This window comes from Salvelinus fontinalis, chromosome 3, assembly GCF_029448725.1.
Source record: "Salvelinus fontinalis isolate EN_2023a chromosome 3, ASM2944872v1, whole genome shotgun sequence".
NCBI classification, from domain to species: Eukaryota; Metazoa; Chordata; class Actinopteri; order Salmoniformes; family Salmonidae; genus Salvelinus; species Salvelinus fontinalis.
Window position 1 is genome coordinate 68,484,210 of NC_074667.1, and position 15,000 is coordinate 68,499,209.

At 46.4% G+C, this 15,000-nt stretch overlaps 1 protein-coding gene across 8 annotated transcripts in view; it reads left to right on the forward strand.

Annotated features, from left to right (window-relative positions):
- The window catches only part of LOC129851369 (dedicator of cytokinesis protein 3-like), a 368,511-nt gene that overhangs the window by 212,315 nt on the left and 141,196 nt on the right, over positions 1 to 15,000 (forward strand). For all 8 annotated transcript variants that reach the window (XM_055917869.1, XM_055917864.1, XM_055917866.1 and 5 more), the window contains exon 6: positions 11,711 to 11,859. In XM_055917869.1, the coding sequence (XP_055773844.1) occupies positions 11,711 to 11,859 (149 nt within the window). The remainder of the gene's footprint in view (positions 1 to 11,710; positions 11,860 to 15,000) is intronic.

The following is a 15,000-nucleotide window of genomic DNA, read 5'->3' on the forward strand; positions in this document are numbered from 1 at the left end:
GGTTATGAGTGATTGTTTAATGTATTGTGGTCTGTATTTGTGGGCTTGGTAATTCTCTTGTATTTTGATGACTTTGAGTAAAGTTACTTTCATTTACTCATCTCTGCTGTCCTGCGCCTGACTCCTCTGCACCAGGTACACATAGATCCTTACAGATGATGTGTTTTTGCTACGTGTGTCTAGATTGTGTGATGATGTGTTTTGGCTACACACCAGCGGTCTCCAGCAGGTCGATGGTGAGTTACCAGTAGCTCAGAGCACACGTATGAGTAGTTCACCGAACAATTCTGAAAGTACATGGAATTTGACACCGCAAGCTCCCAACTACTATCTAATGAACGCAACACTGACATTATCCCACCCCAACGTCAGCCACCTATTGGCTTAAAAAAGCCAAACCTAACACAATATCTACCAATTAATTTCCAGCAATATTTCCCGTGTCTGTCTGTGTGGTGTGTACGTTTGTCTATCAGTCTGTGTGAAGCCAGTTGATGTGATAACTGTCTGTGTGGTGTGTACGTTTGTCTATCAGTCCGTGTGAAGCCAGTTGATATGATAACTGTCTGTGTGGTGTATACGTTTGTCTATCAGTCCGTGTGAAGCCAGTTGATATGATAACTGTCTGTGTGGTGTGTACGTTTGTCTATCAGTCCGTGTGAAGCCAGTTGATATGATAACCGTCTGTGTGGTGCGTTTGTCTATCAGTCCGTGTGAAGCCAGTTGATAACCGTCTCGTGTGCTGACAGAAATGCCCCATATAAAACAGACAACATAGCGTACTACTTTCTGCTGTACACTAAGGACCTCGTATTGACACTCCTTGTCCTGTATTGGCAAGGTGAACATGGTAGCCTGTGTACTCAACGTCCATCCGACCTTCCTGAATTCCCGAAGACGAAGGAACAATGGTCCAGCCTCTTTGGTGAGGCGTTGGGTAGGCTGGGAGTCCTACCGGAGAGAAGGAAATAAAGAAGCATGACGGAGAGACAGACGTGGAGGGGTCTTAGTGAGATTAAGACGCCGGGCAACCCGTCCTCCATTACCAAGCATTACCAAGCATAATACTCACCAATGTTATACCATTAATTAATAAACTTGACGAACTCAGAGCGAGGATCTCCTTCCAGAGGGACATCAGATCCTTCGACATCCAATCGGACTATATACAACCAATGGGGTTTACAGTTCATTGAGCTGATAGGAAGCAGGCTCTCTCTGGCAAGAAAAAAGGCAATGGCATTTACTTTATGACCCAAATCAAGTGGTGTGATGGGGAAAAAAATACAGGGACTTGTGAGCTTCTGCTCTCCCGACTTCATCAAATGTCACCCTTTTTACCTTCCGAGAGAATTCTCAGGGATTATTGCCATGGCTGTTGTCGTGTCTTTGGCATCATTAAAATGAAGACTGTTATTTTATCAAATAAAACTAATCATGTAAATGTAGTTAACTAGGAAGTCGGGGCACCAAGGAAGATCTTCAGATTACAAAGTTATAATTTTCCTAATATAACTCTTCAGATATTTTAATATCTGATCAATTAGTCTTCTAATTAATTTATTATTATTTTGCCTCACGTTAGTCTCATTCCAAACTTCGTAAATTGTTGGTTATCTGCACGAACACAGCCTTTACTATGAATCATCCATACACCAATTGTCTTTTATTTACTAACTAACTAAATGATCACAGAAATGCATAAACAAACAACACAGTAGCTATGGTTACAAGGAAATGATAAGGGAGGTTCCCTAGTGGGCTAACCCGATATGGCGGCTTGGTGGACAAAGGGAAGTGGGTGTGGACTGAGAAGGGCGGGAAAAACAAAAGAGTCACTACACAGTTGATAACGGAAATGCTAATCCTTTGCACATGAACGCTCACTCATTCGGGAATATTTGAAATCAATATATAATTACGCTCAGTGTGTTGTCGTGATCTCAGTTGGAATCGTGCGTCTTTCTGTTGGAAAGTTCATCCGAGCGTCTCTCTCTGCTTCCCTGAAGTCCTTCATGGTTAGAATGGACACTTCAGAGTATCATTCAGAAATGTTCTTGTAGAATAGATGCTTCGGCGGTTGTCGGTCTTCGCATCCCATAGCACATAAATTCTAGCTGCAGACTAGTAATTAGTATCTTAGATTGCTCTTATTCTGTTGTGATCGATAGTCTCAGAGTTTAACCATTTCCCGCCGTGTAGCCAATGGTCCATGTGGTTTGGTTAGGAATTCAACAACCATTGCGACCTTAGCTTAAACTGAGGTTTTTGTGTTCTCTACTCAAACCTTCGCCCCCTCAGCTGACGGAGGTACGCATGGTCTCTACTCAAACCTTCGCCCCCTCAGCTGACGGAGGTACGCGTGTTCTCTACTCAAACCTTCGCCCCCTCAGCTGACGGAGGTACGCGTGGTTTCTACTCAAACCTTCGCCCCCTCAGCTGACGGAGGTACGCGTGTTCTCTACTCAAACCTTCGCCCCCTCAGCTGACGGAGGTACGCATGGTCTCTACTCAAACCTTCGCCCCCTCAGCTGACGGAGGTACGCATGGTCTCTACTCAAACCTTCGCCCCCTCAGCTGACGGAGGTACGCGTGTTCTCTACTCAAACCTTCGCCCTCTCAGCTGAATGAGGTACGCGTGGTCTCTACTCAAACCTTTTCCCCCTCAGCTGAATGAGGTACGCGTGGTCTCTACTCAAACCTTTGCCCCCTCAGCTGAATGAGGTACGCGTGGTCTCTACTCAAACCTTTGCCCCCTCAGCTGATTGAGGTAAATGTAATGAAATGTAAAAAAAATAAAAAATAAAAAATTAAATGTAATAAAATGTATGCACTCTACTGTAAGTCGCTCTGGATAAGAGCGTCTGCTAAATGACTAAAATGTAAAAATGTAAATGTACGCGTGGTCTCTACTCAAATCTTTGCCCCCTCAGCTGAATGAGGTACGCGTGGTCTCTACTCAAACCTTTGCCCTCTCAGCTGAATGAGGTACGCGTGGTCTCTACTCAAACCTTTGCCCCCTCAGCTGAATGAGGTACGCGTGGACTTCAGGAGGAACCAGGTTGCGCACGCCACCCCCCCCCCAGACATTTGGAACGACACAAATATATAATCATAACATTTAAAACGATATAAATATAAAAATACAAAAAGGTAACAAAGACAAATAAATAATCATAACATTTAAAACTATAAAAAATATATATACGTAAATAAGACTCATAAATATAAAAAATAAGTAACAAAGACAAAATAGAAACAAATTTGTGTTGATTTGGCACTCGAGCATCAATACATTACCCATCCACCCAACACTATCAACCAAGAGTTAAGACTACATTACCCATCCCCCAACACTGTCAACCAAGAGTCAAGACTACATTACCCATCCCCCAACACTGTCAACCAAGAGTCAAGACTACATTACCCATCCCCCAACACTGTCAACCAAGAGTCAAGACTACATTACCCATCCCCCAACACTGTCAACCAAGAGTCAAGACTACATTACCCATCCCCCCAACACTGTCAACCAAGAGTCAAGACTACATTACCCATCCCCCAACACTGTCAACCAAGAGTCAAGACTACATTACCCATCCCCCAACACTGTCAACCAAGAGTCAAGACTACATTACCCATCCCCCAATACAGTCAACCAAGAGTCAAGACTACATTACCCATCCCCCAACACTATCAACCAAGAGTCAAGACTAAACCAGTTCACCTTGGTGGTGTGTAGACTGGTTTAATATTATTCTTAACGAAAATAATGCAGCAATATGTCCGTGAAACCATATATTCACAGTATTATGAAGGAATTGTGGTTTATTTGGTAGCATTTCATAGTGTGACTGATTTTACTAATTGCGTTAGTATTGTACAAAGTTAGAGGTGCGCTATTTGATAGAATTCCCCCGCTCCACCTACCTCGGGCTTCCAGTGGGGAAGTCAACCTAGCCCCGCCTCCCTCTCCATCTCGTACTTCTGAGTGGGAGACCTTCCCAGGCAGTAGCCTGCCTAGCACACAAACTAGAATCAGGGCGCCCACTCCGACAAGGTTAATTGACCCACAGTCCCACACGGTGACATGATATCATTGACGTGACGTGCAAATGAGCGATGCAAATGTCACCATTACGATAATTTTTTGGTGCGGACCGCCCCGTGCCGCCCCGGGCAGGATGCCGCCCTAGACGGCAGCCCTTGTCGCCTATACCTAAATCCGCCAGTGCCGCCGCTGACCGCAAGGCGCTCCAGAGGGTGGTACGCTCAGCCGAATGCACCATTGGCTGCTCACTGTCTGCCCACCAGGACACCTACAACACCAGGTGTCCCAGGAAGGCCAAGAAGTTCATCAAGGACCTCATCCACGCAAGCCACAGCCAGGTCTCCTCGCTTCCATCACGCAGACACAGGTACTGTAATGAGTATCATGGCAAAAACTGTCGGACTGGCCAATTGCTTCTACCTCCAGACCTTCGGGCTGCTGACTAGCCCCCCACCCGCCCCAACCCCTTGTCTCATTCTCGATTCATTATTGTCTCATTCACTTCTCTCTTTTTTGTTTTACGTGCACTGTTGGAGACCGGAGCATAAGAATATCACTGTACCCTGTGATTACATCTGTGACCCTGTGCATGTGACTACTAAACTCATCTAATCTAATAACTGTGATTACTCAAATAAAGTCTCACTGTTAATAGCTTATAGTTGATTATCTTCATCGACTTCAGTAACTGTCTACCTTCATCTTGGATGGTCCTCCAGTCTAGCTCCATGGATGGTCTTCCTGTCAAGCTCCATCATGGATGGTCTTCCTGTCTAGTTCCATCATGGATGGTCCTCCTGTCTAGCTCCATCATGGATGGTCTTCCTGTCTAGCTCCATGGATGGTCCTCCTGTCTAGCTCCATGGATGGTCCTCCTGTCTAGCTCCATCATGGATGGTCCTCCTGTCTAGCTCCATGGATGGTCCTCCTGTCTAGCTCCATCATGGATGGTCCTCCTGTCTAGCTCCATCATGAATGGTCCGCCTGTCTAGCTACATCATGAATGGTCCTCCTGTCTAGCTCCATCATGGATGGTCCTCCTGTCTAGCTCCATCATGGATGGTCCTCCTGTCTAGCTCCATCATGGATGGTCCTCCTGTCTAGCTCCATCATGAATGGTCCTCCTGTCTAGCTACATCATGGATGGTCTTCCTGTCTAGCTCCATCATGAATGGTCCTCCTGTCTAGCTACATCATGGATGGTCTTCCTGTCTAGCTCCATCATGAATGGTCCTCCTGTCTAGCTACATGGATGGACCTCCTGTCTAGTTCCATCATGGATGGTCCTCCTGTCTAGCTCCATCATGGATGATCCTCCTGTCTAGCTACATCATGAATGGTCCTCCTGTCTAGCTACATCATGAATGGTCCTGTCTAGCTCCATCATGAATGGTCCTCCTGTCTAGCTCCATCATGAATGGTCCTCCTGTCTAGCTCCATCATGGATGGTCCTCCTGTCTAGCTCCATGGATGTTCCTCCTGTCTAGCTCCATGAATGGTCCTCCTGTCTAGCTCCACCATGGATGGTCCTCCTGTCTAGCTACATGGATGGTCTTCCTGTCTAGCTACATGAATGGTCCTCCTGTCTAGCTACATGGATGGTCCTCCTGTCTAGCTCCATCATGGATGGTCCTCCTGTCTAGCTCCATCATGAATGGTCCTCCTGTCTAGCTCCATCATGGATGGTCCTCCTGTCTAGCTCCATCATGGATGGTCCTCCTGTCTAGCTCCATCATGGATGGTCCTCCTGTCTAGCTACATCATGGATGGTCCTCCTGTCTAGCTCCATCATGGATGGTCCTCCTGTCTAGCTCCATCATGGATGGTCCTCCTGTCTAGCTACATCATGAATGGTCCTCCTGTCTAGCTACATCATGAATGGTCCTCCTGTCTAGCTCAATCATGAATGGTCCTCCTGTCCAGCTACATGGATGGACCTCCTGTCTAGTTCCATCATGGATGGTCTTCCTGTCTAGCTCCATCATGGATGGTCCTCCTGTCTAGCTCCATGGATGGTCCTCCTGTCTAGCTCCATCATGGAGGGTCCTCCTGTCTAGCTCCATCATGGATGGTCCTCCTGTCTAGCTCCATGGATGGTCCTCCTGTCTAGCTCCATCATGAATGGTCCTCCTGTCTAGCTACATCATGGATGGTCCTCCTGTCTAGCTCCATCATGAATGGTCCTCCTGTCTAGCTCCATCATGGATGGTCCTCCTGTCTAGCTCCATGGATGTTCCTCCTGTCTAGCTCCATGAATGGTCCTCCTGTCTAGCTCCACCATGGATGGTCCTCCTGTCTAGCTACATGGATGATCTTCCTGTCTAGCTCCATGAATGGTCCTCCTGTCTAGCTCCATGGATGGTCCTCCTGTCTAGCTCCATCATGAATGGTCCTCCTGTCTAGCTCCATCATGGATGGTCCTCCTGTCTAGCTCCATCATGAATGGTCCTCCTGTCTAGCTCCATCATGGATGGTCTTCCTGTCTAGTTCCATCATGGATGGTCCTCCTGTCTAGCTCCATCATGAATGGTCCTCCTGTCTAGCTCCATCATGAATGGTCCTCCTGTCTAGCTCCATCATGGATGGTCCTCCTGTCTAGCTCCATCATGAATGGTCCTCCTGTCTAGCTCCATCATGGATGGTCTTCCTGTCTAGCTCCATCATGAATGGTCCTCCTGTCTAGCTCCATCATGAATGGTCCTCCTGTCTAGCTACACGGATGGTCCTCCTGTCTAGCTCCATCATGAATGGTCCTCCTGTCTAGCTACATGGATGGACCTCCTGTCTAGCTCCATCATGGATGGTCCTCCTGTCTAGCTCCATCATGGATGGTCCTCCTGTCTAGCTCCATCATGGATGGTCCTCCTGTCTAGCTCCATCATGGATGGTCCTCCTGTCTAGCTCCATCATGAATGGTCCTCCTGTCTAGCTACATCATGGATGGTCTTCCTGTCTAGCTCCATCATGAATGGTCCTCCTGTCTAGCTACATCATGGATGGTCCTCCTGTCTAGCTCCATCATGAATGGTCCTCCTGTCTAGCTACATCATGGATGGTCCTCCTGTCTAGCTCCATCATGAATGGTCCTCCTGTCTAGCTCCATCATGAATGGTCCTCCTGTCTAGCTACATCATGGATGGTCCTCCTGTCTAGCTCCATCATGAATGGTCCTCCTGTCTAGCTCCACCATGGATGGTCCTCCTGTCTAGCTCCATCATGAATGGTCCTCCTGTCTAGCTCCATCATGAATGGTCCTCCTGTCTAGCTCCATGGATGGTCCTCCTGTCTAGCTCCATCATGAATGGTCCTCCTGTCTAGCTCCATCATGAATGGTCCTCCTGTCTAGCTCCATCATCGATGTTCAACTAGGTTTGTTATCAAAGCCTATACACTATGTATGTCTATGGATCAAGCTGGTAAAAGAGAGATGCTTTTATGTCTATGACACCAATTAGTAACAATTACCCTGTTGGCTTATTATTTCATAATAATCAAATATAGTTAGTTTTGGTGTGTGTGACGTGACTACCTTTGTGTGTGTGTGCATGTGTTTTACTATTACTGATAGTAAACAAACCAAAAATTGGACCAACAGGGCGAGGTCAAATGCTATTTCTAGGCGGTTTAAGGTTAAGGTTATAATTAGTGTTAGGGTTAGAATTACGTAAAAGGTTAGGGTTAGGAGCTAGGGTTAGTTTTAGGGTTAGGCTTAAGGTTAGGTTTTTGAGTTAAGGTTAGGGTTAGGGTAAGGGTAGGAGTACGGGGCAGGGTTAGGGTTAGGGGTTAGGCAAAAGAGGATTTTGAATGGGACTGAATTGTGCATCCTCATAAGGTTAGCTGTACAAGACTGTGTGTGTGTGTGTGTGTGTGTGTGTGTGTGTGTGTGTGTGTGTGTGTGTGTGTGTGTGTGTGTGTGTGTGTGTGTGTGTGTGTGTGTGTGTGTGTGTGTGTGTGTGTGTGTGTGTGTGTGGTGTGTGTGTTTGTGTGTATATGTGTGTGGTGTGTGTGTTTGTGTGTGTGTGTGTGTGTGTGGTGTGTGTGTGGTGTGTGTGTATGTGTGTGTGTGTGTGTGTGTGTGTGTGTATGTGTGTGTTTGTGTGTATATGTTTGTGTGTGTGTGTGTGTGTGTGTGTGTGTGTGTGTGTGTGTGTGTGTGTGTGTGTGTGTGTGTGTGTGTGTGTGTGTGTGTGTGTGTGTGTGTGTGCGCCTGCACGTTAGACTGCCTGCCTATGTGTATGTTGTGCTCACCTGGATTCCTCTATAAGTGTGATAAGCCTAGGTGGCATGCTCTAACTGTGATAGGATGTGTGGCTGGTCCAGAACAGAGCACGTCTTGCTCTTAATTGTAATCAAAGGGTTGATATAAATACTATGCATGCCAGACTCTCTTGGCTGAGAGTTGAGGAGAGATTGACTGCATCACTTCTTCTCTTTATAAGAAACATTCATGTGTTAAATCCCTAATTGTTTGCGTAGTCAACTTACACACAGCTCTGACACACACACACTTATCCCACCAGACATGCCACCAGGGGTCTTTTCATAGGCCCCAAATCCAGAACAAATTCAAGAAAGCGTACAGTATTATATAGAGCCCTTATTGCATGGAACTTCCTTCCATCTCATATTGCTCACATGAACAGCAAACCTGGTTTTAATAAACAGATAAAGCAACACCTCACAGCACAATGCCTCTCCCCTATTTGATCTAGATAGTGTGTGTATGTGTTGATATGTACAGTAGTGTACCTTTCTAAAAAATGATGTAGTTCTGTATTTGAGCTGTTCGTGTCTATTAATGTTCTGTATTAATGTTTCATGTTCTGTGTGGATCCCCAGGAAGAGTAGCTGCTGCTTTTGCAACAGCTAATAAGGATCTTAATAAAATACCAGAAATATCTAATACCGTTTGCGACGCCTCTGCTCCAGGACATCAGACCTGTCTATAACCTACCTCCATACTGACAATGACCAATGGACTTTGTGCATTCTGGAGGAACTGGCCTTTCAGGAAAATTAGCTTATTCTTCTGTCCGTGTTTTGTTCTAATAATCGACAGAGGTAGGCGATGACTACACACCTTCAACAGTTTTTCCCCAGATGTATTTTACTGCCTACGAACGGAACTCACGTCTAAACTTACATAGGCTGTTTCATAGAAACTACTAATGTAGGCCAGGAATTCTGTCTCCTGACTGATGCTGGTTGACGCAGGTTAGCCAGGCCTGCTGTCTCCTGACTGACTGACTGACTGACTGATGCAGGTTAGCCAGGCATGCTGTCTCCTGACTGACTGATGCTGGTTTATGCAGGTTAGCCAGGCCTGCTGTCTCCTGACTGACTGACTGACTGATGCAGGTTAGCCAGGCCTGCAGTCTCCTGACTGACTGACGCAGGTTAGCCAGACCTGCTGTCTCCTGACTGACTGATGCAGGTTAGCCAGGCCTGCTGTCTCCTGACTGACTAACTGATGCTGGTTGACGCAGGTTAGCCAGGCCTGCTGTCTCCTGACTGACTGATGCAGGTTAGCCAGGCCTGCTGTCTCCTGACTGACTGATGCAGGTTAGCCAGGCCTGCTGTCTCCTGACTGACTGACTGGTGCAGGTTAGCCAGACCTGCTGTCTCCTGACTGACTGATGCAGGTTAGCCAGGCCTGCTGTCTCCTGACTGACTGACTGACTGATGCTGGTTGATGCAGGTTAGCCAGGCCTGCTGTATCCTGACTGACTGATGCTGGTTGATGAAGGTTAGCCAGGCCTGCTGTCTCCTGACTGACTGACTGATGCTGGTTGATGCAGGTTAGCCAGGCCTGCTGTCTCCTGACTGACTGATGCAGGTTAGCCAGGCCTGCTGTCTTCTGACTGACTGACTGATGCTGGTTGATGCAGGTTAGCCAGGCCTGCTGTCTCCTGACTGACTGATGCAGGTTAGCCAGGCCTGCTGTCTCCTGACTGACTGATGCTGGTTGATGCAGGTTAGCCAGGCCTGCTGTCTCCTGACTGACTGATGCTGGTTGATGCAGGTTAGCCAGGCCTGCTGTCTCCTGACTGACTGATGCTAGTTGATGCTGGTTGATGCAGGTTAGCCAGGCCTGCTGTCTCCTGACTGACTGATGCTAGTTGATGCTGGTTGATGCAGGTTAGCCAGGCCTGCTGTCTCCCGACTGACTGACCGATGCTGGTTGATGCAGGTTAGCCAGGCCTGCTGTCTCCTGACTGACTGATGCTGGTTGATGCAGGTTAGGCAGGCCTGCTGTCTCCCGACTGACTGACCGATGCTGGTTGATGCAGGTTAGCCAGGCCTGCTGTCTCCTGACTGACTGACCGATGCTGGTTGATGCAGGTTAGCCAGGCCTGCTGTCTCCTGACTGACTGATGCAGGTTAGCCAGGCCTGCTGTCTCCTGACTGACTGACTGATGCTGGTTGATGCAGGTTAGCCAGGCCTGCTGTCTCCTGACTGATTGACTGATACTGGTTGATGCAGGTTAGCCAGGCCTGCTGTCTCCTGACTGACTGATGCTGGTTGATGCAGGTTAGCCAGGCCTGCTGTCTCCTGACTGACTGACTGATGCTGGTTGATGCAGGTTAGCCAGGCCTGCTGTCTCCTGACTGACTGATGCAGGTTAGCCAGGCCTGCTGTCTCCTGACTGACTGATGCAGGTTAGCCAGGCCTGCTGTCTCCTGACTGACTGATGCTTGTTAGCCAGGCCTGCTGTCTCATGACTGACTGACTGATGCAGGTTAGCCAGGCCTGCTGTCTCCTGACTGACTGACTGATGCTGGTTGATGCAGGTTAGCCAGGCCTGCTGTCTCCTGACTGACGGATGCTGGTTGATGCAGGTTAGCCAGGCCTGCTGTCTCCTGACTGACTGATGCTGGTTGATGCAGGTTAGCCAGGCCTGCTGTCTCCAGACTGACTGACTGATGCTGGTTGATGCATGTTAGCCAGGCCTGCTGTCTCCTGACTGACTGACTGATGCTGGTTGATGCAGGTTAGCCAGGCCTGATGTCTCCTGAATGACTGATGCTGGTTGATGCAGGTTAGCCAGCCTGCTGTCTCCTGACTGATTGACTGATAATGGTTGATGCAGGTTAGAAGGTAATTGTGTTTCTAAATGAGTGCCTTATTTGTTGAAGTACGTTTAGTGTTTCTGTTTTTATTTATTTGTTTCTCTCTCTCTCTCTCTCTCTCTCTCTCTCTCTCTCTCTCTCTCTCTCTCTCTCTCTTCTCTCTCTGTCTCTCTCTCTGTCTCTCTCTCTCTCTCTCTCTCTCTCTCTCTCTCTCTCTCTCTCTCTCTCTCTCTCTCTCTCTCTCTGTCTCTGTCTCTCTCTCTCTTCTCTCTCTCTCTCTCTCTCTCTCTCTCTCTGTCTCTCTCTCTGTCTCTCTCTCTGTCTCTCTCTCTCTGTCTCTCTCTGTCTCTCTCTCTCTGTCTCTCTGTCTCTCTCTCTCTCTCTCGCTCTCTGTCTCTCTCTCTATCTCTCTCTCTGTCTCTCTCTCTCTCTCTCTCTCTCTCTCTCTCTCTGTCTCTCTCTCTCTCTCTCTCTATCTCTCTCCTCTCTCTCTCTCTCTCTGTCTCTCTCTCTGTCTCTCTCTCTCTCTCTCTCGCTCTCTCTCTCTCTCTCTCTCTCTCTGTCTCTCATCTCTCTCACCTCCTATAGAAACACAAGGTGGACTTGTTCTACAAGTTGCGTCACGTGATGAATGAGCTGTTTGACCTTCGGAGACAGATGCTGTCTGGTCACCTGACCCAGGATCAGTTGAGAGATGTCAAGAAACACATCACAGTCCGCCTGGACTGGGGCAACGAGTGAGTTCACTTACCATCATGTACCCTTCTGTTATACTGTAGTGACTGTCATACAGGTCATACTGTAGTGACTTGGTAATACTGTAGTATTTACTGTAGGGGTTCTGTGGACTGTAGTACAGTATACTGTAGTATTTACTGTAGTGTTTCTGTGGACTGTAGTACAGTATACTGTAGTATTTACTGTAGTGTTTCTGTGGACTGTAGTACAGTATACTGTAGTATTTACTGTAGTGTTTCTGTGGACTGTAGTACAGTATACTGTAGTATTTACTGTAGGGGTTCTGTGGACTGTAGTACAGTATACTGTAGTATTTACTGTAGTGTTTCTGTGGACTGTAGTACAGTATACTGTAGTATTTACTGTAGGGGTTCTGTGGACTGTAGTACAGTATACTGTAGTATTTACTGTAGGGGTTCTGTGGACTGTAGTATACTGTAGTATTTACTGTAGTGTTTCTGTGGACTGTAGTACAGTATACTGTAGTATTTACTGTAGTGTTTCTGTGGACTGTAGTACAGTATACTGTAGTATTTACTGTAGTGTTTCTGTGGACTGTAGTACAGTATACTGTAGTATTTACTGTAGGGGTTCTGTGGACTGTAGTACAGTATACTGTAGTATTTACTGTAGTGTTTCTGTGGACTGTAGTATACTGTAGTATTTACTGTAGTGTTTCTGTGGACTGTAGTACAGTATACTGTAGTATTTACTGTAGGGTTTCTGTGGACTGTAGTACAGTATACTGTAGTATTTACTGTAGGGTTTCTGTGGACTGTAGTACAGTATACTGTAGTATTTACTGTAGTGTTTCTGTGGACTGTAGTATCTGTAGTATTTACTGTAGTGTTTCTGTGGAGTATACTGTAGTATTTACTGTAGTGTTTCTGTGGAGTATACTGTAGTATTTACTGTAGGGGTTCTGTGGGCTGTAGTATACTGAAGTATACTGTAGTTTTTTTTGCCGAAATAAGTGTAGTATTTACTGTAATGTTTCTGTGGACTGTAGTATCTGTAGTATTTACTGTAGTGTTTCTGTGGACTGTAGTATCTGTAGTATTTACTGTAGTGTTTCTGTGGAGTATACTGTAGGATTTACTGTAGTGTTTCTGTGGAGTATACTGTAGTATTTACTGTAGTGTTTCTGTGGAGTATACTGTAGTATTTACTGTAGTGTTTCTGTGGAGTATACTGTAGTATTTACTGTAGGGGTTCTGTGGGCTGTAGTATACTGAAGTATACTGTAGTTTTTTTTGCCGAAATAAGTGTAGTGTTTACTGTAGTGTTTCTGTGGAGTATACTGTAGTATTTACTGTAGGGGTTCTGTGGACTGTAGTACAGTATACTGTAGTATTTACTGTCATGTTTCTGTGGACTGTAGTACAGTATACTGTAGTATTTACTGTAGTTTTTCTGTGGACTGTAGTACAGTATACTGTAGTATTTACTGTAGGGGTTCTGTGGACTGTAGTACAGTATACTGTAGTATTTACTGTAGTGTTTCTGTGGACTGTAGGTAATACTGTAGAGACTGTAGGTAATACTGTAGAGACTGTAGGTAATACTGTAGAGACTGTAGGTAATACTGTAGTGACTGTAGGTAATACTGTAGAGACTGTAGGTAATACTGTAGAGACTGTAGGTAATACTGTAGTGACTGTAGGTAATACTGTAGAGACTGTAGGTAATACTGTAGTGACTGTAGGTAATAATGTAGAGACTGTAGGTCATACTACAACACAGTGACGGGGGTGGAGTGTGTAATGAGTGTGTAATAAGTGTCTAATGAGTGTGTAGTGAGTGTGTAGTGAGTGTGTAATGAAGGTGTAGTGAGTTTGTAGTAGGTGTGTAGTGAGTGTGTAATGTGTTTGTATTGAGTGTGTAATGAGTGTGTAATGAGTATGTATTGAGTGTGTAATGAGTGTGTAATGAGTTTGTATTGAGTGTGTGATGAGTGTGTGATGAGTGTGTAATGAGTATGTATTGAGTGTGTAATGAGTATGTAGTGAGTGTGTAATGAGTGTGTAATGAGTGTGTAATGAGTGTGTAGTGAGTTTGGAGTGAGTGGTCAGTGAGTGTGTAATGAGTGTGGAGTGAGTGTGTAATGAGTGTGTAATGAGTTTGTATTGAGTGTGTAATGAGTATGTATTGAGTGTGTAATGAGTGTGTATGGAGTGTCTAATGAGTGTGTAATGAGTGTGTGGAGTGTGTAATGAGTGTGTAATGAGTGTGTAATGAGTGTGTAATGAGTGTGTAATGAGTGTGTCATGAGTGTGTCATGAGTGTGTATGGAGTGTGTAATGTGTGTGTAATGAGTGTGTAATGAGTGTGTGGAGTGTGTAATGAGTGTGTAATGAGTGTGTAATGAGTTTAATGGTGAGCGAGCGTTGCACCTTTTTTTTAATAATACTGATAACGTGTTTGGTTTCACCTCGACATCGGTTGAGAGCCCTTCACTTCTTTCCGTTCAGACATAAATAGGAATGACACCAGAAGGGGAAGATTTGTTTTCATGCTTCCGTCAGAAACCTTCAATACATGAAGCCATTCAGGCGTCAACTCCATACATTTGATGTTGCAAACAGCAAATCCAACCAACTCACATGTCAGAACCACGACACTCCCGCCTTTATCTTGGCTTCCTCTCAGTGACATTCCTAAATGACCACTCCTCCTTGACCTCTCCACCTTGACCTCTCCACCTTGACCTCTCCACCTTGTCCTCCCCTCCTTGTCCTTCCCACCTTGTCCTCCCCACCTTGACCTCTCCACCTTGTCCTTCCCTCCTTGTCCTCCCCTCCTCGACCTCCCCTCCTTGTCCTCCCCTCCTTGTCCTCCCCTCCTTGACATCTCCACCTTGACCTCTCCACCTTGTCCTCCCCTCCTCGACCTCCCCTCCTTGTCCTCCCCTCCTTGTCCTCCCCTCCTCGACCTCCCCTACTTCTCCTCCCCACCTTGTCCTCCCCACCTTGTCCTTCCCACCTTAACCTCTCCACCTTGACCTCTCCACCTTGACCTCTCCACCTTGACCCCTCCACCTTGTCCTTCCCTCCTTGTCCTCCCCTCCTTGTCCTCCCCTCCTTGTCCTCTCCTCCTTGTCCTCCCCACCTTGTCCTCCCCACCTTGACCTCTCCACCTTG